This window comes from Enhydra lutris, unplaced genomic scaffold, assembly GCF_002288905.1.
Source record: "Enhydra lutris kenyoni isolate GAN:26980312 unplaced genomic scaffold, ASM228890v2 scaffoldscaffold25, whole genome shotgun sequence".
NCBI lineage: Eukaryota > Metazoa > Chordata > Mammalia > Carnivora > Mustelidae > Enhydra > Enhydra lutris.
In genome coordinates, this window is record NW_019154109.1 from 8,056,582 (window position 1) to 8,078,919 (window position 22,338).

The 22,338-nt window shown below is 44.0% G+C and overlaps 1 protein-coding gene across 2 annotated transcripts in view; it reads right to left on the reverse strand.

Annotated features, from left to right (window-relative positions):
• Positions 1-22,338, reverse strand: part of LOC111151058 (RB binding protein 5, histone lysine methyltransferase complex subunit) — a 36,902-nt gene that overhangs the window by 2,140 nt on the left and 12,424 nt on the right. Inside the window, exons 3-13 of one of the 2 annotated variants that reach the window (XM_022508790.1) lie at positions 21,647-21,819; positions 13,879-14,019; positions 12,841-13,003; positions 11,514-11,623; positions 9,721-9,840; positions 9,479-9,632; positions 9,311-9,382; positions 8,564-8,681; positions 6,584-6,653; positions 5,972-6,201; positions 4,682-4,873 (exon numbers count right to left, since the gene is read on the reverse strand). In XM_022508790.1, the coding sequence (XP_022364498.1) occupies positions 4,682-4,873; positions 5,972-6,201; positions 6,584-6,653; positions 8,564-8,681; positions 9,311-9,382; positions 9,479-9,632; positions 9,721-9,840; positions 11,514-11,623; positions 12,841-13,003; positions 13,879-14,019; positions 21,647-21,819 (1,543 nt within the window). The remainder of the gene's footprint in view (positions 1-4,681; positions 4,874-5,971; positions 6,202-6,583; positions 6,654-8,563; positions 8,682-9,310; positions 9,383-9,478; positions 9,633-9,720; positions 9,841-11,513; positions 11,624-12,840; positions 13,004-13,878; positions 14,020-21,646; positions 21,820-22,338) is intronic. The other variant, XM_022508792.1, reaches the window with a different exon arrangement.

Genomic DNA, 22,338 nt, shown 5'->3' on the forward strand with positions numbered 1-22,338 from the left:
ACACCGTGCCTTGACTGCATTAAGGCTAGTTTGACTGACTGTGCCCAGAGGTACCCTGACCAATCTTCTTTTAGCCGTTTAAAAATGAATACACCATTAATGTTTTAAGACTAAATCACAACAGGAAAAACTGGTTTGATCACAAATCAATAGTATTAATAACGAGCACTCAAGATGACTAATGAGGTACGTTATACTGATTATCTGAGGTCAGTTAATGCTTCTGTAACATCCTCATTCATGTGGACAGACCAAAAAAAAAAAAAAAAGGTCTGTTGAGGCATTAGGTAACAAGCCAAAACCACAGCAAGCAATAATACTATGAGTAGGTAAAATACAGCAACACAAAAGAGCTCCGGGCTGTTTAAAATTTTGCCCCAAGGATCCAAAGTATTTTGAGGCAACATAAAGGAAATCTCCAGTTACGTAAAACTAAGAAAAACGGGGCTCACGATAAGCAGCTGTTAGTGGTACCTCCTGACGGCAGCCAAAGCCAAGGTGGCCTAAGAAAATGCTGGATACGAACTCTCAAAAATTACCAAATATTTCCTTAGTCCACCAGTAAGATCACAAAGAATGAGAAAGACTACCTATGAGCTATCTGATTTTAGCAGTTCATAAATTACTCTTTCAAAGACAGATTGTTTTAAAAAAAAAAAAAAAAAAAAAAGAGCAGGAAGAGGTGGGGAAAACCCCTCACTCCCTGCCCAGCACTCAACATGATTGGACTGAGGAGGCTGAGGACTGGGGTGGCGGCCCGCACCAGGAGGGCAGTAGCACGGCCACACGCACATGGTGTCCATGCGCCCCCAGACGCAGTGTCTCTGCTCGCTCTGGCCTTTGCCACCCCCAAGAGACACAGGCAGACACACGCTACTTCATGCCCACCTTTCCAAGAGGACTTTAGACCATGTATGTGATGGGCCACAACTCTGTCACACTCGCTGCTGGTGACATTTACTGCCAAGAAGCCCTAGTTCTCGGGCAATGCTTGAGCCCTCACAGGGCGACAAGTGCCCTGGCGGTTCTGCTCAATGTCAAGTTTCCATTCTGAGGACTGTCTTCTGGAGAGAATCTAGTAAGGAAACTTAGGGGAATCACAGAGATGGTGCTGACGACGGTGGTCTGGCCTCTCCGAAGGGTCCCAAGCTCAGGGCTGCCCGCACTCGGCAAGCTTCGCTGAGGGGTCCTCATGCATCAGCCGTGTGTCTTCATGGACGCGGGTCCCCTGAAGGCAGCTAACACGGATGAGCTATTTGACGGGGAAGAATTTTCTGTAGCCCAGGTTCCAGAAGGCCAGATTATCTCTGCAGAGGTCTGTGTCTCTCCCAGTCTTCCCACGTAAGCTCCTGCGGCACTGTGCAACAGACTGTGCCCGCCCTGTCAGGGCCCGGGTGGGGGCTTACCCCAGAGCTCCTTCCGTAACCGGTCACCGGTCAACTGCAGATCTTGACGAACCGCTGCCACTGATCTAGACTGACCAACGGCACAGCCCGTGCCTACAGTCCCTTAACGATTCAGCTCTAATGGAAAGGTAGGGCACGGGGGCAGAGGCGGAGGCAGAGGTGGATCCGCCGAGCCTTGAATGTGCAGACACAACCTTCAGACGGAATTGATTTTTGAAGACGCTTCGACCTCAGGCACTCTGGATCAAGTTTCGTGTCTTTCCCTCTCCCGGAAAACCTACAGTGACCGCAGACCGCTTTTTATGGGAAATCTACGAAGTGACTATAGAACTCAACTGCCAAAGAGGTTTTTTTTTTTTTTTTTAAACCTCAGTGGCCTTTGCAGGGAAGCATGGCAGGAGAACCAAGTGAAAATCAACAGCCTGGGCCAGCCAGCCTTTGCCTGCTCTGGACCCTCTGGGCCGACCACGGCACCGGGTGAGGTACCACTTTTGCCTTGAGAATCCCACACAAAAGACAGGAGGTTGTCCCGAAACTCAAAGGTCTGACGGAGTTATGAGACACCCAGTGTCACCACGTGGGACAAGCAGCCTCCACAAAGCTCCAGCCCACGCCGCAGCCGGTCCCTGACACTGGAGGCAGCCCTGGGGAGGGAAGAAACCATGATGCCCCTGATCTGAGGTTTTTTAAAAATCCTGCCTCTCAGCACTCTCTGGTTTAATCTGGCCACTGCAGTTCTGAAGATTTCCATTCAGGAAAAGGTCAAGGAACAGGGCCAGAGAAGCAAGGAGAAAAATGGGAGGAAGGAAGTGGTTTATGTGGGGAAGCGCGTCCTGCACAGGGTCTCAAGAAGCTGGTGAGATGTCTGCGTCCTCTAGGCAGCTGTTCCGTGTGTGTGTGGGGGGGGGTCATAAGGGGGTACCATCCCCCTGGCCTGGAACCTAGGAGTCTCTAGTCGCTTTAAAGGGTGAAGCCGTTGAAACAGCTGCCTCTCACTAAAGCTGGTCAACTCAAGCACCCGATAAAAATAACGCACAAAGTCAGAGTCTAGTTTACAGCACTCTGCCCTTCAAGATACAGCTTCTAGCCTTTACTGAGATCAGAACCTCATTTAACCTTGTCAGCAAAGTGAGCAGGAATATACTTCTAATGGGCCCTAGATCCTGGCACGCACTCTTGCTAGGAGCTCGAAACACTGACTTCTAAGATTGAAGTGTCTATTTTACATACAACTCAAAATTTCACTGCAACTATTCAGTATTAGGAGAATTTTAGGAAATAAAGATGGCTGAGTAAACTTCCCCACATTTGATGCTGACTCTCATTTAGACATTTCTGAAGTAAAGCTAGGAAACACCACTGCTCTTACACTCTGTGCTCTAAAATCTGACAGCGATTCATGGTAAACTCCTTGGGGAAGGCCAAAGATACTGCCTGCATCAACTATAATTAAAAGTCACGGGGCGCCTGGGTGGCTCAGTGGTTTTTGGCTTGGGTTGTGGTCCCAGGGTCCTGGGATCGAGCCCCGCATTGGGCTCTCTGCTCAGCAGGGAGCCTGTTTCCTCCTCTCTCTCTGCCTGCTTCTCTGCCTACTTGTGATCTCCGTCTGTCAAATAAATAAATAAAATAAAATCTTAAAAAAAAAAAGTCACCGTACTAGAACACTGTATTAAAGGGAGGAAAATGTGAGTTTCCAAAAACTTTTAAATGGTTTATAGGCCATACCCATACTATTAAAAAGCAAATGATTAATTACTCACAGGTTCTGAAGAAGCTAGGAGACTATGTCCTACAATATTTCAATTAATTCAGTACGTTTGGCCACATCTTATTTATTTATTGATTTTTATTTTAAGTGGGCCTCATGCACAGCATGGAGCCCAACGTGGGGCTTGAACTCACAACCCTGGATCAAGACCTGAGCTGAGATCAAGAGTCGGATGCTTAACTGACTGAGCTACCAGGCGTCCCGCTGGCCACATTTTAAATCACCCTGAAGCATTTCAGCTCTCTTTAAGCCAGAGGAATCTATTTCAATTTAAACCACGTTTTTCTGTACTGGCATCTGCTTGTACAAAAAAAGAGGTTATAGAGGGGATCTTTTTTTTTTTTTTTGACATTAATCTATTACTGACCTGCAATCTTTGTTGGCAATAGCCATGTAACTCTTCCCAGCTATTTTAAAATATACAGAGAGCCTTAAGTGGACTTAGTGTGGAGGTGCGGACTTAAGTGGACTTAGTGTGGAGGTACCAGTGGAACACCGTAAATACTGGTGTTGAAACATGCTGGTGCTCTGTGCCATGTGTTGGCCATGAACACCTGAATCTAGCACGTGAGGTAGAATTACTCAAAGTGAGTCACTGAGTCGGCTTAGATTCCCGACAGAAGGGAATTCATGTTCCACGATTAACTGATTGCAGGTGGACCTCAAACAAGGAACTGTCGCACGTTCTAGTCATGTGTTCCATCAGCACACTGGGGGTCACACCCTGAAGCTGAAAATTTTAAAGCAAGAGGAAAAAAACCTGAGTACAACCGCTAGTAGCTGATTAGTCCTGTCCTAAGTCTACTGAGCTAGCCACGGGAAACTGAGAGCACTGTTTTCACTAAAGCAGGGCTTGTACACAAAACAACATTTTCCAAAGGCCGGCGATGTCGGAAAAGAAACGGACTCTACTTGATTACTATTTTCCAAACAAGAGACCATCTAGCCTACATTCACAAGTATTTGACAGGAAATTAAAATTGTTCTCCGTCCCCCAATAAACCGCCTCAATCTTATAAAAGTGACAGAACTCCGAAAGTTTCAAAGGCGCAGGTGTTAAGAAGCTACACGGATACTGTAACTGCCGTCTTTTTGGTAATAATCTCCTATTTGGAAAAACATTTCACCTTCTTCCTTAACATGATGGTACTACTGACAAGTTTTTGTTACTGCTTCTAGGCGACGGAGAAAGAGCCACCAGCTCTGGGATTTGACCAGTTTAAAGAAAGCCAAAATGGGCGTCTTCCCCACAAAAATATTCATACAGTATCTGCGTGCAGTATCAGAGGAAAACAGACTCCCGGAAACTTACTGATGGACCCAAGGTTAAGAGCCACTGAATTAAGCCAAATCTGTTTAGCCTACCCTCGGTGTCAGGCTAACCCTCTGCGGAAGTCTACCAGCGGGAAAAGGAGGGAAGGAAGGAAAGGCTGCAGCTAAACGGAGTCGGGGCTGTACAAAGCAAGGCCGCGAAGCAAGCCAGACAGCACTCCCAGTGTGTCCTTACCTGCCAACGGCTGGCTGAGCTCCGCCTGCACTTTACCCTTCGCTGATCCTTCCAGAGGTAAACCTCTGTCCCCTTTGTAGAGTTTCGGTTTAAATGGAGAATCTTTCTCTTTACCTTTTGATCCTTTAGGCCGGCCTGCTTGCTTCTTCTTGGATTTGCCATCCCCCTTCACACCCAGTAGTGGATGGACTTCTGTAAAGGACAGAGAGGCACGGGAAGGGATCCACACACCGCTCATCCCAGCACCCCACCCAGGCACAGGGCCGCACGCCATGACTCCCTGGGAGCAAAGAATGGCGCCCTCCTGTCCCAGACTCCTTGATACTCGGTGAGAAGTGCACACTTACTAGTCATAAAACCGTGAAAAGAGTGGCCGCTGAATGAGAAATGGTCGCTTGGCCAAAGGGCACACGTGGCCTCCACGACCTGCCACAGCAGCTCTAACCAAAAAGGCAGCTGAGAGACACAGGGACAAGGGGTCACACTGAGCCAGACCAGGAACGCGTGCGGCCACTGGCAGGCGAGAACAGAAAGGGAGAGGGGCCTCGGATCCAGGCCAACCAGGGTGACAGTCCTGACTCTTCCCCTTCCCGAGACCTTGGGCAAGCCACCTGACCTCTCCCAGCCTAAATTTTCTCCTTTGTAAAGCAGAGACAGTGAAACAGCCTGCTGAGTGGATGTGACACTCAGCAGTGACGCATACACACAGCAGCGCCTGAAACCGGCAGGTGCGCCAGCAGTCATCGGGGAAACATGGAGCTGTGTAATGAACGGACCGCGGCCAGCGGAAAGACAGAGGAGGATGGTCAGTGGCAAACACACACACACACACACACACACACACACACACACACACACACCCACCCCCCACCACCACCCCCAACCTACCCCAAGAGGTGAGAATAAAAGCTTCTAGAGAAAGAATATAAAGGCAGGGAGGAAGAATGAAGAGATTATCCAGGTCTGACCAGTACTTTACCACCCCATAAAACCACTCTACAGAAAAGAAAAGATGGTGTAATGAAACAAATTCTGAGCCAGAGGTCAGAAGATGCCATGCTGTCATTTAACCAAGTACCAGAAGGCACAATGTCTCCATTTTAAAGGAGAAGTGAAAGCGGATGAAATCATTACAAAGTTGTAAGGAGTTATTTAAAAGAAAAAAAAAAAAGAAAGACTCCAGGGAAATTTCCTTCGAGGTAAAAATCACTCCAATGAGAAAATTATGACTGTGCTGGAGAGTAAGAAGTGATGTCTACCAGTGAAACAGGGAGAAGACACAGCCCTTACCATCATTAGGTACTCCTTGAAGTTCTATATTGGTTGTTTTGGGTTTCTTCTTCGGTGGCTGGGACCCGTCTGCTGAAGACTGCCTCTTCTTCTCTGAACTAGCCCCTTCATCCATCAGGGAGGTTTGGACCGCATCCGGTGGGGGGCCATAAGGATTTTCTTCTGGATCTTCTACCTCAGGGGCAATGGGTAAATATAATAGAGCCTTTGAATCTTCCAGCTCTTCATCACTATTGGGAACAGGATCAGGCAAGGGATTGGAAAAAAGAGGAGACAGTTGCTTAAACCGTGAACCCTTCCTCTAGGGCAGAATCACCTATATTAACCATAAGCAACAGGTATGGATCTAGAATTTTAAGAAAGCCAAGATGAGTAAAAGAAAATCAGACAATATGAATAACAAAATCAGTAGCAAAAATAAATGGTATAAATGAATTATCTCAGTTCTTCAGATTTTCTTTCAGGGGAAAAGGGAAGGGATTTCTTGTACACCAAAGGAGTTCTCACTTTGAACTAACGGACGGAGGACAGATGGGCGAGGCGCGCCATACGCCAGGGCCCGAGCGGGAAAGGGAGGAGCGCCCCGCGGCCTTGCCTGCAGAGGCGGCTCACCTGCTACAGAAGGCGGCAATCGGGTCCACACTGGTGACATCGACCTCCTCGTCCTCGGCAGCGTCAGCCCCTGCAGGAAAGAAACGGCACAGGTGTGAGAAGGAAAAAAAACGGCTTCTTACTTGCAGCTTAATGATTTCCGTAAACTAAAATTCAAGAGAAACAAAGGAGGAAAGCCAACAGTTGGTTTTACTCCATCATTCAACAAGTGGGTGTTGAACTGCCACCCTATGCTGGGCACGGGGGATACGGTGATGACCAAGAAAGCCGCACACAGTCCGCCAGTAGAAACCTAACCAGGGAGACAGATAAACAGATAATTTCAATTCGATACAGTAAGTGTGATGTGCTAGGGAGGTGAGAAGGAGGTACAACTTATGTGAGTTTGGAAAGGCTTCACACGACATAATCCAGCAGCGTCAACACAATCCAGAACATGCTGCCTCCCTGGTGACCTTCCTAAAACATGGCGGGGTTGGGGGGGGGATGCACATGTATTACATGTACAGACCAGCACTTCCAAGCTGGAAGAACCAACCCCAATCCCAATTCCCGGATTCCTGTCACCATCAAGTGGTCCAGCAGGCAATGACCCGTGGCGTTAATTACTTAGTGAGTAATTAACTTACAACCAGGAATACTAAGCATTTGAACATAAGAACCCCTATTAGATATAAGGCCCTGTGTTAGACAACCATAGGGATTAAAAAGTCAAACCTCACCCAGGGGTGCCTGGGTGGCTCAGTGGGTTAAGCCTCTGCCTTCGGCTCAGGTCATGATCCCAGGGTCCTGGGATCGAGCCTGGCATCGGACTCTCTGCTCAGCGGGGAGCCTGCTTCCTCCTCTCTCCCTGCCTGCGTCTCTGCCTACTTGTGATCTCTGTCTGTCAAATAAATGAAAAGTCAAATCTCTATTCTAAAGGAGCTTCCTACCTAGTTCAGACATTGAAATAAAAATAATAATGAGGGGGGCGCCTGGGTGGCTCAGTGGGTTAAGCCGCTGCCTTCGGCTCAGGTCATGATCCCAGGGTCCTGGGATCGAGTCCCGCATCGGGCTCGCTGCTCAGCAGGGAGCCTGCTTCCCTTCCTCTCTCTCTGCCTGCCTCTCTGCCTACTTGTGATCTCTCTCTGTCAAATAAATAAATAAAATCTTTAAAAAAATAATAATAATAATAATGAGGGACGCCTGGCTGGGTCAGTCGGTAGAGCAGGCGACTCCTGCTCTTGGGGTTATAAGTTCAAGCCCTGCATTAGGCACAGAGTTTACTTAAAAAGCAAACAAACACTGGGACACCTGGGTGGCTCAGTTGGTTAAGCAGCTGCCTTCGGCTCAGGTCATGATCCCAGCGTCCTGGGATCGAGTCCCACATCGGGCTCCTTGCTCAGCAGGGAGCCTGCTTCTCCCTCTGCCTCTGCCTGCCACTCTGTCTGCCTGTGCTCTCTCTCTCTCCCTCTCTCTCTCTGACAAATAAATAAATAAAATATTAAAAAAAAAAAAGCAAACAAACATTGATCGCTATCAAAATCCTAATGAAATATAACACCTGAATGCTTACCTTGGTCTAGGCCCTACCCTGGTGCCTTACACAAATTCTCTTATTCCCCCCAACCCTAGAAGGCAGGTTCTACTACTACCACTATTTTACAGATGAGGAAACTTGGGTTTAGAGAGTAAGAAGCAATTTTCCCCAGGCAGTTGAACTCCAGAACTCGTGCTATTTACCTTCATCTTCCTGCCATGGGGGTGACAGTATCTAACACGGACTGAGCACCCGGCTCGCGCAGGTGATCGTGTGATCATATGATCACGTGATCATCAGTAATTCACCAGGAAACACAGTGAAATGGCAAAAGAGCTGCTGAACCCTGGCAAAAAGGCTCACAGAAGCCCTCAGCTGGTGCGAGCCACACGGAGACTCTCAGAACACTGTCAAAACTGTGGAAGCGTAAAGAAAGAGAGACTGCAGTTGAGAAATATTACCTGTCTGCTCAGGCTCACTCTTATCTTCATCTTCAATATCAAACTCAGATTCCCTTTCCTCATATTCCACATTTTCATCCAACTCCTTGAAGTCTGGGGCAAAGGCACTCCAGTTTTCCTACGCCACAAACAGAACACACTACTTAACTGTGTGAGAACGCAGTGATCCACAAGCTCGACATTACTGACAGGAACGGAAGATCGGAGCACACTCGAGACTCAGAACTTGGGAGAACAGATCTGGCAGATAAGAAAATGAGGTATCTATAGGTTTTACTGTCCTAAGGTATTTAGATCTTAAACTTTCCAAGTTCTTAAACTACAGTTCTTTCATGAGAACTGCCATCTTTAATCTTTTCAAGATGTAATTATCAGGTAAAACGCTACATTTTCTTAGGAGTACAAGGATTACAAACATAATAAAAGTTGTTCAAAATAAAACCAAGATATAAAACAGAAACTGACAAGTTGAAAATAAGAAAAGCAAAAGAAAACTCACTGTCGGGTAACAGAGAAATGTAACAGAAAGTATACCAGACTTTCTCCCTGAAGACAGAGGTAGTAAATCAGCTTTGGACCAAAACCTTCCTATCAAAATAAAGCAAAACTGAACCGATTTAATTAGGTGACAAGAATCACATGCAAAAGAAATGAAATAGGTCATTTTTAGCTTACAACCTATAAGGGTCTGTGATATAAAGAAAGGATATCTAGCTTCAAAGCAACTGAAGCAGAAAAAATACTTACTACTTGGTTTTGTGCCCAGATAGATACCACTCCACTTGAAATGGATGCTATGATGGGTCGAACAGGGTGCCACTGAATTTAAGGAAAGAAAGGAAAATCGGCTCTAAGAACGGATCCAAGATTGTCTGTTACACATCAGTAACACGAGCAAGCTCCCGTCCTACTCACAGCCACATCCAGGAGGAGCTCTCCTCTTGTCCCGTGGAGGATCTTCACCAGGTTGCCAATGCTTTTCTCCCAGATGTATAAGGCATGCTGCCGGGCTGAGCCAGCCACTATGTACTCCCCATCCCCAGAGAAACAACATTTCTTCCATGGGGTCCTAAAGGACAAAGAAAGCACCCAAGGAGAACCAGAAGCTGAGCTCAGGTCACAAACTGCCCCGTATTCTTCTAGGTGGCCATACACACCTATTTACCAAGTCCTGCAACTTCTGCATGGGCTCAGGCTCTCCATCTCTTCCACAAGTTAAGATTTCTCTGCCATCATAAACTCGGATTATCCGATCTGCTGTGTTAATTAAAAAGCAACTAGAGAAAGGATAAAAACATCAACACAAGAAGTCAGAAATCCGTTTCTGTTAATGTTTTCTGTTCCTACCTGTTAGAATAGTACCACAGAAAAACTACTCCAGTGAGAGGAGACTCCGTGATAGGCTGGAACACTTATATATGTACTTGCCACCTTCCAAAGCGAAAGAGAATTTGAAGTGAAGTTATGTTGTATGCTTTCTGTGTATCCCTAAACCCTATGTGCACAAACTGATCTTCAGAGTTTTTTTTTAATCTTGAGTATTTGATTAAAATCCAAGACCTCTAGGGTGCCTGGGTGGCTCAGTGGGTTGAGCCGCTGCCTTTGGCTCAGGTCATGATCTCAGGGTCCTGGGATCGAGTCCCGCATCGGGCTCTCTGCTCCGCGGGGAGCCTGTTTCCCTCTCTCTGCCTGCCTCTCTGCCTACTTGTGATCTCTCTCTCTGTCAAATAAATAAATAAAATCTTTAAAAAATAAAAATTAAAATAAAATCCAAGACCTCTAAGCCGAAACCAGCTTGCTGGTAGTTAGACGTAGAATGAATGCTTCATTTCTTTGGCCTATCTTATACATCACACAATCTTCCTAATGAGCTGATAAACTATGTCATTTTAAAATGTTAACTTTTGAGGGGCCTGGGTGGCTCAGTGGGTTAAAGCCTCTGTCTTTGGCTGGGGTCGTGGTCTCGGGGTCCTGGGATCAAGCCCCGCATCGGGCTCTATGCTCAGCGGGGAGCCTGCCTCCCCCCTCTCTCTGCCTGCCTGTGATCTCTGTCAAATAAATAAATAAAATCTTTTTTAAAAAATAAATAAATAAAATGTTCAACTTTTTACTATAATGACGTTGGAAATCTGCCTAAAAGGTAAATGATTTCACTATTTTCCTACAGAAGTCACTAAGCTTTCCTGAATTCAAAAGAATTTTGAACATGAATGTCCAAAGCACAGAGGCTGGCCCTATACGAGACAGGACCGTCACCTCTCTTCCCGACACTGACAACCTAACTCTTCTCATTTCTTTTGACGTATCTACTTCTAGCTGGGCAACCAAACTTACCAGGAAAACATCTGCAACTAAAAGGGTAAATAGTTTTACGTAAATAGAGTGTATGTTCAATTACTGTGAGAATTCTGCGACATCACTTCGGGTTATAAAAACAGCTGATCTTTACCCAGAGCGTACCGTGTGGGAGGCATTATAGCTCTAAGCACATACACCGAGATATCTTTCCTACAAAGGGACGGCCTGCTCATCTCCAGAAAAAGAGGATGTGACTGCCGACTCAGTGCAATAAATTTTATGAACGTAAAAACCAGATACGAGGGGCGCCTGGGTGGCTCAGTGGGTTAAAGCCTCTGCCTTCCGCTCAGGTCATGATCCCAGGGTCCTGGGATCGAGCCCCGCATCGGGCTCTCTGCTCAGCAGGGAGCCTGCTTCCTCCTCTCTCTCTCTGCCTGCCTCTCTGCCTACTTGTAATCTCTGTCAAATAAAATAAATAAAATCTTAAAAAAAAAAAAACCACAAAAAAAACCCAGATACTGACAGTTTCTAGTTATTTTTAAAGTAAACTTTCTTAAAGATTTAGGTATCATATACACAAAAACTGTGAATCTCAATGTATTTTTGCATTCTACTCACTTTTAAAACTGTCCCTAAAAAGACAAGGTCTCACCTCCCCTTCCGGGCAAACTCTATGGACTTAATCGCTGTGGTATTGCTTGTTCCAGTTGTTACTCTGAAGGAAGCAACAAGATCCTGAGAATCTGTTTTTAGGACCAAAATCTAAAGTTCAAAGGAAAAAAAAAATGTTAAGTATTCTGAAAACTTACAGTTATTAGATCTGGCTTCCGTTTCTGAGACTGGTAAAAATATAAACATCTCATGTATTCAACCTGATTAACTGATACTGCCTTTTAATTCTTCAAACCATGTCTTAATATGTTCTTAAAATACAACGTTTAGTGTTAAAGACAAACACCGTATGAGTCCACTTACATAAGGTACCTAGGGGAGCCAAATTCATAGATCTAGAAAGTAGAGTGATGGTTGCCAGAGGCTGGGGAGGGAACAAGGAATAAGAGGTTTCTGCTTAGTAAGTACAGGGTTTCAGTGTTATAAGATGAAAAGAATTTTTGGAGATACATGGTGCTGATGGGTACACGATAATGTGAATGTAGTTAATACCACTAAAGTACACACTTAAGAATGGTTAAGATGGTAAATTTTATGTTGTATTTTACATTATGTGTATTTTACCACCATTTCCAAAAACGGCCACTTTCTAAGGCAGCCGTGAAATTATAGTAGCCTATATACCCCAATCACCAAAAACAAAAAACAACAAAAACCAAAACAAGTTGCTATACAAACTCTAAGCTTAAAAGGGACCTTAAAGGGGCGCCTGCATGGCTCAGTCATCTGAGCATCAGACTCTTGGTTTCGGCTCAGTCTGGGTCTCAGGGTCAGGAGATCAGGTCCCACACTCAGCAGGGAATCTGCTGCTCTCCCTCCCCAACTCCCTCTGCCCCTCCCCTCCACTCATGCACATGGGTGTGCACCAAGCTCGAATCTTTAAAAACAAACAAACAAAAAAACAAAATAAAACAGGGACCTTAAAAGCCCAGCTAACTTCTTACTCCACAAAACTATAGGTTAAGCTGGCCTGAATTATGCAATATTTACAGAACTATTAAGACATTTTCATCAAATGGGTTCCATTTTATAATATGGCTTTTAAATTTTATAAATGAGTCACGGCCCTTCGTTATTAGCAAAAGGCCCTTCTACCCCTTCTAGCCCAAGAAGTCTCTGATCACTCTAAATCGACAGAACAGAAATTATCACGAAGGCGTGGGATAAAAGCAGGCCACAGTTGCCAAAGGGAGGAGACATGCTTAGTCCAGGGATAAAAAATATTTCAAAGGAAGCAGAACAAGTCAACGTGAAGTAAACCAGTGCCCAGGACGACTGATTCTTATCTCACTGGCTTCCAGGCTTACCTTGCCTTTAGCATTTCCCGTATAGATATACTCCCCTCGCCTATCAAAAGATGCAACCACGTTCAAATCGGAGTCATCGTCTACCGGCAGAACAACATGCTTGGAATCTGAAAGGGTCAACATGACAGGAGCAGATTTCATGGGACACACGAGAACCTTGTTCCTGTTTAAAAATATGAACAGTACATTGGCTGTTGCTTTGGTATCAGAAGGCTGATTCTCCTGCCCTCTTCCCTGAGCCCTGTCACTACCTCCATCAACTCTCCCAGCTCAAGTAATTTGAAAGAGTGAAAAAGCCTCACGTCTAAATGTCTAATAACAGGGGAACGACTGAACAGAGCTGTTGGGATCCTAGTTTGACAAAATAAAATGCAGTCATTAAAAATAAATATGAAGTAGCAGCAAACCAGAAGAAGAAATAGGTATGCAATAAAAAGGCAAAATGCTAACGAAAACTGCATAATATACATAATTTATGTACATCTCATCCGCACAGAACGTGCTTTGTGAGCTATATACAGCACTAGATAACAAGCATTATACTTAGCGAGAACTTTACTAATAAAGAACCAAGAGAAATGAAGACAGTTACGTCTGGGTAATGGAATGGTGGGTAACTCTTTTTCTTAAATGTAGTTTTAAACGTAGTTTCATTTAAAAAAAAAATAGTTTTAATATTCAAACTATTTCCCTCTCAAGAAATTCAAATAACCAGGGGAGGATGGAGGATAAGGGGCTGGGGGGGAGGGTGTGTGTGGAAAGCTCCAGGTCGAGGACAAGTTAATTATTCTTCTTCCTACCTCTGCCCACTTCCAAAGCCTGAACACTGCCTGGTTTTTAATTATATGATACAGTAACAGTCTCCTTAAAAACTATGCAGTGGAGCCAACTTAGACAGAACATCGTTTTATGCAGAGGATGTGAAGAGATGTGCGCTCTTGCCTCCTACAGCCCCCCACTGCAACTGTCATAAGCCTGGAGCTAGTCCACAGAGAATGAGACCCTGCCCCGGGGGGGAGCCACGCAGATGAAACATACTGATCTCGCGGATGGTACTGGACTTTCAGGATGGGTGAGGGGAACCGAAACCTCTGGTCGCAGTCACCAGAAAGAACGTCCCACTGCGACACTATGTTGTCCGTGGAAGCGCTCACGAGCTTATGGCCGTCTCGACTCCAGCTAGGAGAAAAAGGGGTAGTTTAGCACATATCGTAAGTTCAGGTACACTGTACCAACTCTTAAGGACAAAAATACATGAGTCACATCCTGCCCTAGCTGCAGGAGCCAACAATAATTCTTTCTTTTTATATTTACTCAAATCCACAAACTTTCCCAATGAAACAATGAATAATGTCTTCATGACATTTTTGTATGGAGTAACAAATGCTCGTAACAGTGCAAGACGATAGTAACAAATGGCTCCAGGAAATAAAAGACTCAAACGTTTCAGAGTCTACAGGCTGCTCGCTCTTAAATGTTGAGGTAACAAGTATTTCGGGGGTCGGGAGTGAGGGAGCACCTGAGCTTTCTGAGGCTGTCCCAGAAACAGCACCACCACAGCATACACAAAACAACAAAAGGAAGTATCCGTTATTAAAATAACTAAGAAAGGATTTAATTCCTCCTGCTAAGTATAGCTAAACACCCTAAACATTACACATAAAACAAACACAAAAAGACTGGGGGCGCCTGGGTGGCTCAGTTGGTTAAGCATCTGCCTTCAGCTCAGGTCATGATCTCAGTTCAGGGTCCCGGGATCGAGCTTTGCGTCGGGCTCCCTGCTCAGTCAGGAACCTACTTCTCCCTCTCCCTCTGCCGCTGCTCCTGCTTGTGCTCTCTCAATCTCTCTCAAATAAACAAAATTTTTATTAAAAAAAAAAAAAAAAAAAGACTCTGAAGGGCAGAGGAGAAACTGGCTAGAGACTACAGGATATGAGGAATGACACATTAGAAAGTTCCTTGGACTCTCTCTCCGCCTGCCTCTCTGCCCTCTCTGTCTACTTGTGATCTCTCTCTGTCAAATAAATAAAATCTTAAAAAAAAAAAAAAAAAGAAAGTTCCTTGGATTTTCTTTTTTGCCTTATATATATCCCAGACTGAGTGATGGAGAAACCAACAGCCCAACAATACCAACAGGCTCACACAAATAAGGCCTCAAGAAGAGCCTGCTTTCACTAGCCGAAGGACGGCACAGAGAGACAGAAAACTTTTAGGCAATAATGACTCCACTCCAGCAACCACCGTGGAAAAAACTGCAGCCCCACCTCCAACCCAGTCAACAGAATCTAAACAGAATCTAGACCTCCACTCTTTCCTAGTCACAGCAAGGCACCCTTCTCCACTAACTGCACTGGTCCCAGAGAAAGCTCAGCAGGCAGCCAGATTTCCATACCCACCAGCCTGGAATGAGAGCTTCCACAGCAGTGGAGGCCACTAGAGAACAGAAGAAGGTACTTGTATCCCTCCCAGCCAGATGGTTCAGACCAGGAGGCCAGTGGGGAACCTCCACTTCCATCCCCACCCTAGCACAGTGAAGCCAAAAAGCTTGGACATCTAACCCACCTGGCAATTAACAAGACGTCGCCCTTTCTTCTCTGCTGGTACAGTGTCAAAGGAGGCCAGTTAAAACACAAGATTTAAATACGCCCTACAGTCTTACAACACAATACCCAAAATGCCCAAGTTTCAATTGAAAATGACTATCAATCCAAGAATAACAACAACAACAATCTCAACTTGAATGAGATAAGATAATCAACAGATACTAACAGTGACATAATACAGATGTTAGAATTATCTGACAAGGATTTTAATGCAGTCATCATAAATATGTTTCAGTAAGTAATTACGAACATGCTTGAAATAAATGAAAACAAAACAAAACAAAGTATCAGCAAAGAAATAAAAGATGTAGGGAAGACCTGAATTTTAGAAATGAAACACAAACTGAAATAAGAAATCCTATAGATGGGTTCAGGAGCCAATGGAGAAGGAAAGAATCAGTGAACTGGAAAACAGAATAATAATTACCCAATCTGAGTAAGAGAAAAAACAAACCAAAAAAAAATGAACAGAACCTCAGGGACTTGTGGGACAGTAATAAAAGATCTACGATCCACGTCACCAGAGTCCTAGAAGAGAAGAAAGAACGTGGCTTTCAGGTACTGAAGGAATAATGCCCGAAATTTTCCCAAATCTGGCAAAAGATAGAAAACCTACAGATTCAAGAAGCTGAGCAAACATCCAACAGGGTGAGTCCAAGATACAGAGACAAACCTCTGAAGCCTAAAGACAAAGCAAGAGAGGAAGGACATGTTACCTATGGAAGCAAGTCACGTGCAGATTTCTCACCAGAAAGCATGGAAGGAAGTGGCGCACTCTTCACGTGCTGAGAGAAAAAAAGCTGCCAACCCAAATTCTATTGTCGGCAAAAATATCCTTCAGGAGCCAAAAGGTAAATCAAGACCTTTGGCCAGATCTACCCTAAAAGGATGATTCAAGGAAGTTTTCTAAATGGAAAGGAAATGATAAAAGAAGGAATCTCAGAACATGAGGGAAAAAGAACTATGAAAAGAATAAAAATATAGGTAAATAAGGTCAATTTTTTTCGCTCTAGTTTTGACATATGAACCAAAAATTGTAACACTGTCTTAGGTGGGTCTCAACGTATACAGGGGAAATATTTAAGACAATTATATACAAAGGAGGGTAAATGGAAATTTTACCATTTCTACACTTCACTTCAACTGGTAAAATGTCAACACCAGTAGGCTGTAGTAAGTTAGGTATACACAACGTAGTATCTAGTAACCACTGAAAAGTTACACAAGTACCCTCAAAAATATTATACAGTTCCCTCTTATTCACGGGGGATACTAAGACCCCCCAATGGATGTCTGAAGCCACCAAGAGTAACAAACGCCACGCAGACTGCGTTTTCAGGTAAGTAACATACCTATGAGAAAGTTTCATTTATAAGTTCGGCACAATAAGAAAATCGAAGTTGTCTGCGGTCTCTCTCCCTCAAATTCTCTTCCTGTGCGCCCTCCTGTGTGGTGTGGGATGATGGAGCGCCCATGTGAGGACATGAAGCACAGGGAACAACACGGGCACCGTGATGCAGCCTTAGGCTACTACTGCCCTTCTGACATTTCAGAATCATCGGCTGCCTAATAACTGTGGCTGATCGCAGGTAACTGAAACCACAGAAAGGGAAACCACAGATAAGGGGGACTGCTGCAGATAAAGTGGAATTCTAAAAAATGTTCAAGAAACCCAAAGGAAGGCAGGGGGAAAAGTGAGAAACAGAAGGGACAAAAATAAATACATTTTTATAAAAATGAAAAAGAAAAAGAAACATAAGAGACAGAGAAACCCAAAACCAGTATTTACCCCAATTTTACAATGAAGAGGAGTTGCGGCCGAGGAACTCGGCTGGCAGTGTATCTCCGTGGTTAAGGACGAAGGCTCAAGAGTTAGGCTTATGCTGAAACCTGGACATTACCACCTTGTAGCTGTGTGATCCTGGGCAAGTTATAGACCGTTCTGAGCTTTCATCTCCTCGCCTATAACACGGGAGCCATAATATTACCTACCCAGCAGAAGACTGTTAACAGAATTAAGATCAGTATATATAAAATTTCTATCCCAATACCTGGCACATAATGACGATTCAAAAAACATTAACAATTATTTGTATCAGAGACAAGATGAATGTTTGCCCAGACTTGGGACTCAAGGGCCAGAGAAAGGCAGGAGTAAAACAAGGAAGTGAATATAAAAGGATCAAGTTCAAGTCTGAGTCTGCATACCAAAGGACTCTGGTGCCTCTCTCCCACCAGCTCTAGAACACTGCAGTCCTGCTTAACCCTCAGAAAGGCAAAGAGAAAGAAGATCCTTCTAGAGAATGCGAACCTTAAAAAAAAAAAAAAAAAAAGAGGCCTGAAGATGCCCTTCTTGTTTTTTTTTTTTAAAGTATTTATTTGTCAGAGAGAGAGCGAGCACTGGAGCGCACGCACAAGCAGGGGGATGGGCAGGCAGAGGAGGAAGCGGACTCCCTGCTGAGCTGGAAGCTGGACCTGGGACTCGATCCCAGGACCCTGGGATCATGACCTGAGCCAAAGGCAGATGTTTAACCGACTGAACCACCCAGGTTTCCCTGAAGATGCCCTTCTGTTAGGATTCACAACAAAAAAGCCAGTGACCCACCCCATTTCAGTGAATGATAGGAAGGTAAGACAGTGGGCTAAAACTTGCAGGCAGTGTAACAGGATGTCCATGGATAATTTCTGAAATCAACAAACCAAGAAAAAGTAACATATACATATCATCTAGAAATATGAAGATAAATACCAGAAAAAAAAAACAGACCAAAAAATGAAAGCACACAGGGAACGAGACCATACTGGGAGTGAGGAGAAAAAAGGGACAGCTTTCCTTGCTGTTCTTGTAAGTCTTACAGTACAATCTGACTACAGGACAGAACATTAGTTATCATTCCATTTTTTTAAAAGATTTTATTTAAATCTTTTAAACCCTGGGTGGCTCAGTCATCAGGGCGTCTGCCTTCAGCTCAAGTTGCAATGCTGGGATCCTGGGATTGAGCCCCACATCGGGCTCCCTGCTCAGTGGGAAGCCTGCTTCTCCCTCTCCCACTCCCCCTGCTTGTGTTCCCTCTCTGCTCTGTCATAAATAAATTCCTTAAAAAAATTTTTGAGAACAAGGAAGAAAGTGAGAGAGAGAGAGAACATGAGCAAGAGGGAGGGGCATAGGGAGAGTTGGGAGAGGGAGATGCAGACATCCCGCCAAACAGGGAGCCCAATGTGGGGCTCCAACCCAGGGTACTGGGACTGTGACCCGAGCCAAAGGCAGACGCCCAACCAACTTAGCCACCCAGGCCCCCCATTTTTTCTTTAAATCCTTTTGTATTATAATACCCTTTTCTCTTTTTCCCACAGTAAGCTTGTATTTCTGTTAAAATAGAAAGGACTCTAATTTTGAAAATGAAATTATAAACAAGTGAAAACTAAGAGGGGCTCTCCCACTGGAAAACATAATAATAATATAGCCAACAATTCCAAACTCTATAAGCAGGCACAAAATTAGAAGCCTGGGGAAAAACACAAACACAAAACCCAGAAGCTAGGAGTATGGAGTAAAATGGCATTCAAGGTTCATGAATCACAGCACTTACCATCTCGCAGGGAAGATACTCATAGGACAAATATTTGCAATAAAATAACAGGACACACACAGCCATGATCTCAAACTTAAACCATTTCCCCCTAAATTCTACATTAGTGTCTTCATCCAAGCCAGAAGTCTGAGGATCATCCTAACTTTGGCACGTCGCTCAGACTCCTCATCTGACTACGACCAGGACTAACTTCTGTCCTCTCCTCTATCAGTACGGCTCAGTCATAGTCGTGGGGCTGCTGAGCTCATCATCTCTAGCCGAGATCTCTATACTTCCCTTATCTTCATTCTCTGTCTCCTTCAATCTCTTTGACACATGCTGTCCTGGAGATTTTTTTCTTAAATAAAAAGCTCATCATACCACTTTTCTTTCCTATGACGTCTTAATGGATTCATAGTTACCTACAAGATGAAGTTCAAATTCATACTCTGGTACACAACATCCTCCATGAGGATCTCAGCTTACTGGCTCTTGCCCCATCACATCTCCCACGCCACAATCCAGCGATCTTGAACCACCTGCGGTTCCCCATTTCTCGTGCTTGTTTGAAGCTAACAGGCCTTTGCCTGGGCAGCGTCCCCTGCTTGGACTACAACTGGCAAACACTTATAACTTACAAGTTTGAGGTTAGATATTGTCTTGCCTAGAAGCCTTTCCTGACCACTGTTCTCCTCCAGGACATGGGTCATCTCCTCCTTTGCACCTTCGCCTCCACTGAACCCCAAACACATTTCTTGCACGGGAACCATAAAGCTTCAGGACCTATACCTGTTGCATAATTCATGCTCAGTGTTGTGGAATGAATGAATACGTAAGTGAAAAAGTTTATGCACAAAGACATTTACTAAAAACATGTAGCAGAGAAACTAGCAAAAAACTGTTAAATAAATTATAATTTATCCATGAGAAGATATATAGCTGTAAAAAAAAAAAGTTTGTAGAGGCTATGAAAGTAGGAAACTGTCCGGTGTTACAGAGGAAAAAAAGCAAAATATAAAACAGAACATAGCACAATTATAAATTCTGCTTTTTTTTAAAAAAGATTTTATTTTATTATTTATTTGAGAGAGAGAGAGAGATCACAAGTAGGCAGAGAGGCAGGCAGAGAGAGGGGGGAGCAGGTTCCCCGCTGAGCAGAGAGCCCAATGCCAGGCTCGACACCAAGACCCTGAGATCATGACCCGAGCCGAAGGCAGAGGCTTTAACCCACTGAGCCACCCAGGCACCCCTAAATTCTGCTCTTTAAAAGCCATATATAAAAACAGACTAAAATCTTTACGGTAGTAATTACTTGGGTGGTGGGACTATGGGAGATACTAGTACTTCTGTTTGCTTTGCTCTATTTTCCATAATGTTCTAAATGATAATATATTATTTTATAATAAAAATAAATGCATTATTTTAACAGGTGGGAGTGGCTAATACTCTCATTTTGCATATTACAGAGAAGTTTTGGCCAAAGCTAGTTCATTAGCAGCCAATCCTAGACTGGGATTCAGGCCTCCTCCCAATCCAGTTCTTTACAATACAGCTGTCATTTCCATTTGCACAAAAGAAAATAGGTTACAGCTTCATAAATCTAGATATGATTGTGGGGCGCCTGGGTGGCTCAGCTGGTTGGACATCTTACTTTTTTTTTTTTTAAGATTTTATTTATTTATTTGAGCGAGAGACAGTGAGAGAGCATGAGAGGGGAGAAGGTCAGAGGGAGAAGCAGACTCCCCATGGAGCTGGGAGTCTCATGTGGGACTCGATCCCGGAATTCCGGGATCATGACCTGAGCCGAAGGCAGTCGCTTAACCAACTGAGCCACCCAGGCGCCCGACATCTTACTTTTGATTTCAGCTCAGGTCCTGATCTCGAGGTCATGAGACTGAGCCCTACATGGGACTCCTGTTTAGTGTGGAGTCCGCTTGTCCTTCTCCCTCCGCCTCTACTCGACCCCCAGCTTACTTGCACACACTTGCTCGCTCTCTAAAAAAAATATTAAAATCTTAAAAAAAAAAAAATCTAGATCTGATAAGATGCCTTTTTTGGTCCAAGCTCATTTAGAAGAAGAGCTGCCCTAAAATAAAACTCTCCAAAGCAAACACAGTAGTCACTGAGAGTAAGAAAGAGATCAATAGAAATTTATATTACACTAGAGTTTAGCTCAATCTATTTGATAGAAAATCTTAACTATGATTCAGTGAAGGAACAGACATGCCTGTGAGCACTAAGACTGCTGGAATTCAAGAACTTGGACAAAGCTGAAGCAGATGATTTCCACGCTTCCCTCCTAATCAAGATTGTCCATTCTAAAAGAAAGGTCAATATCACAAATGATACTACAGCTGCAATCTGTAAATATCTCATTTCAGCACTGAAATATTCTCAGACAGAACCCGACGCAGATCCACAAGTACACTCAATTTCTCCCTGATAAAGGTGCTCCAAGGACAGCATTTTTTCAAGGTCTACAGATGCTATGAGAAATTGTACTACTAATGACTGAACACTTAAAACTCTAAGTATTAAAATATCTAGTACAATCAGACTGGCAATTTCACAGTCACCACTCATCCCCCTAATTCAACTCAGATTCAACATACTCGTGTTACAATTTCTTACCATAAAGAACAAACGGGATGGATGTGCGCGCTAATTATTTTAGCAATGCCTCTTGTCAAGAAATCCCAGATGACGATCCGGCCATCGTTACAGCCAACAGCAAGCAGCGTGCCCCACCTGTTAAAGGTGCAAGTCAGGGCCATGCTGATACAATCCAAGGTTCCATCGGCTTCCTAAAAATTAAAACAAATACAAGAATATAGACAATGCCATCCAGGTACCCAAATTATTTCTTAAAGACTCTCTATCACCTATATGACAGTACTCTTTAAATTATGACGTATGCCAAAAGAAACTCTATGTGTGCTCTTGCACCTATTAAACGAGCCAAAACAAGAAGTAAGTGATAAACAGATGTGATAAATCCCATTCATTCCCAGTCTGACTTTGAACCCACCCCACAGGGCAATTACGCAAAATATAACAAGATTCACTGAAAAGAGTCATCCTACTGACCCAATAATCAGTTCTTGGGATTTAGTCCAAGAAAAACAGTTTAAAACAAAACCCCTAGAACAACCTGTATGTGCAATATTTGGAAAGTCAAATACATTATTTTGTGTTCGTAACAAGCCATTTAAAATAACCATAATGACTACCCTGAAACACATTTCAAGCATTACAAAATATTCTTACATTTTAAAAAGTAAAGTAGAACATACGTATTACTACTATGCAAAAACACTGATTGA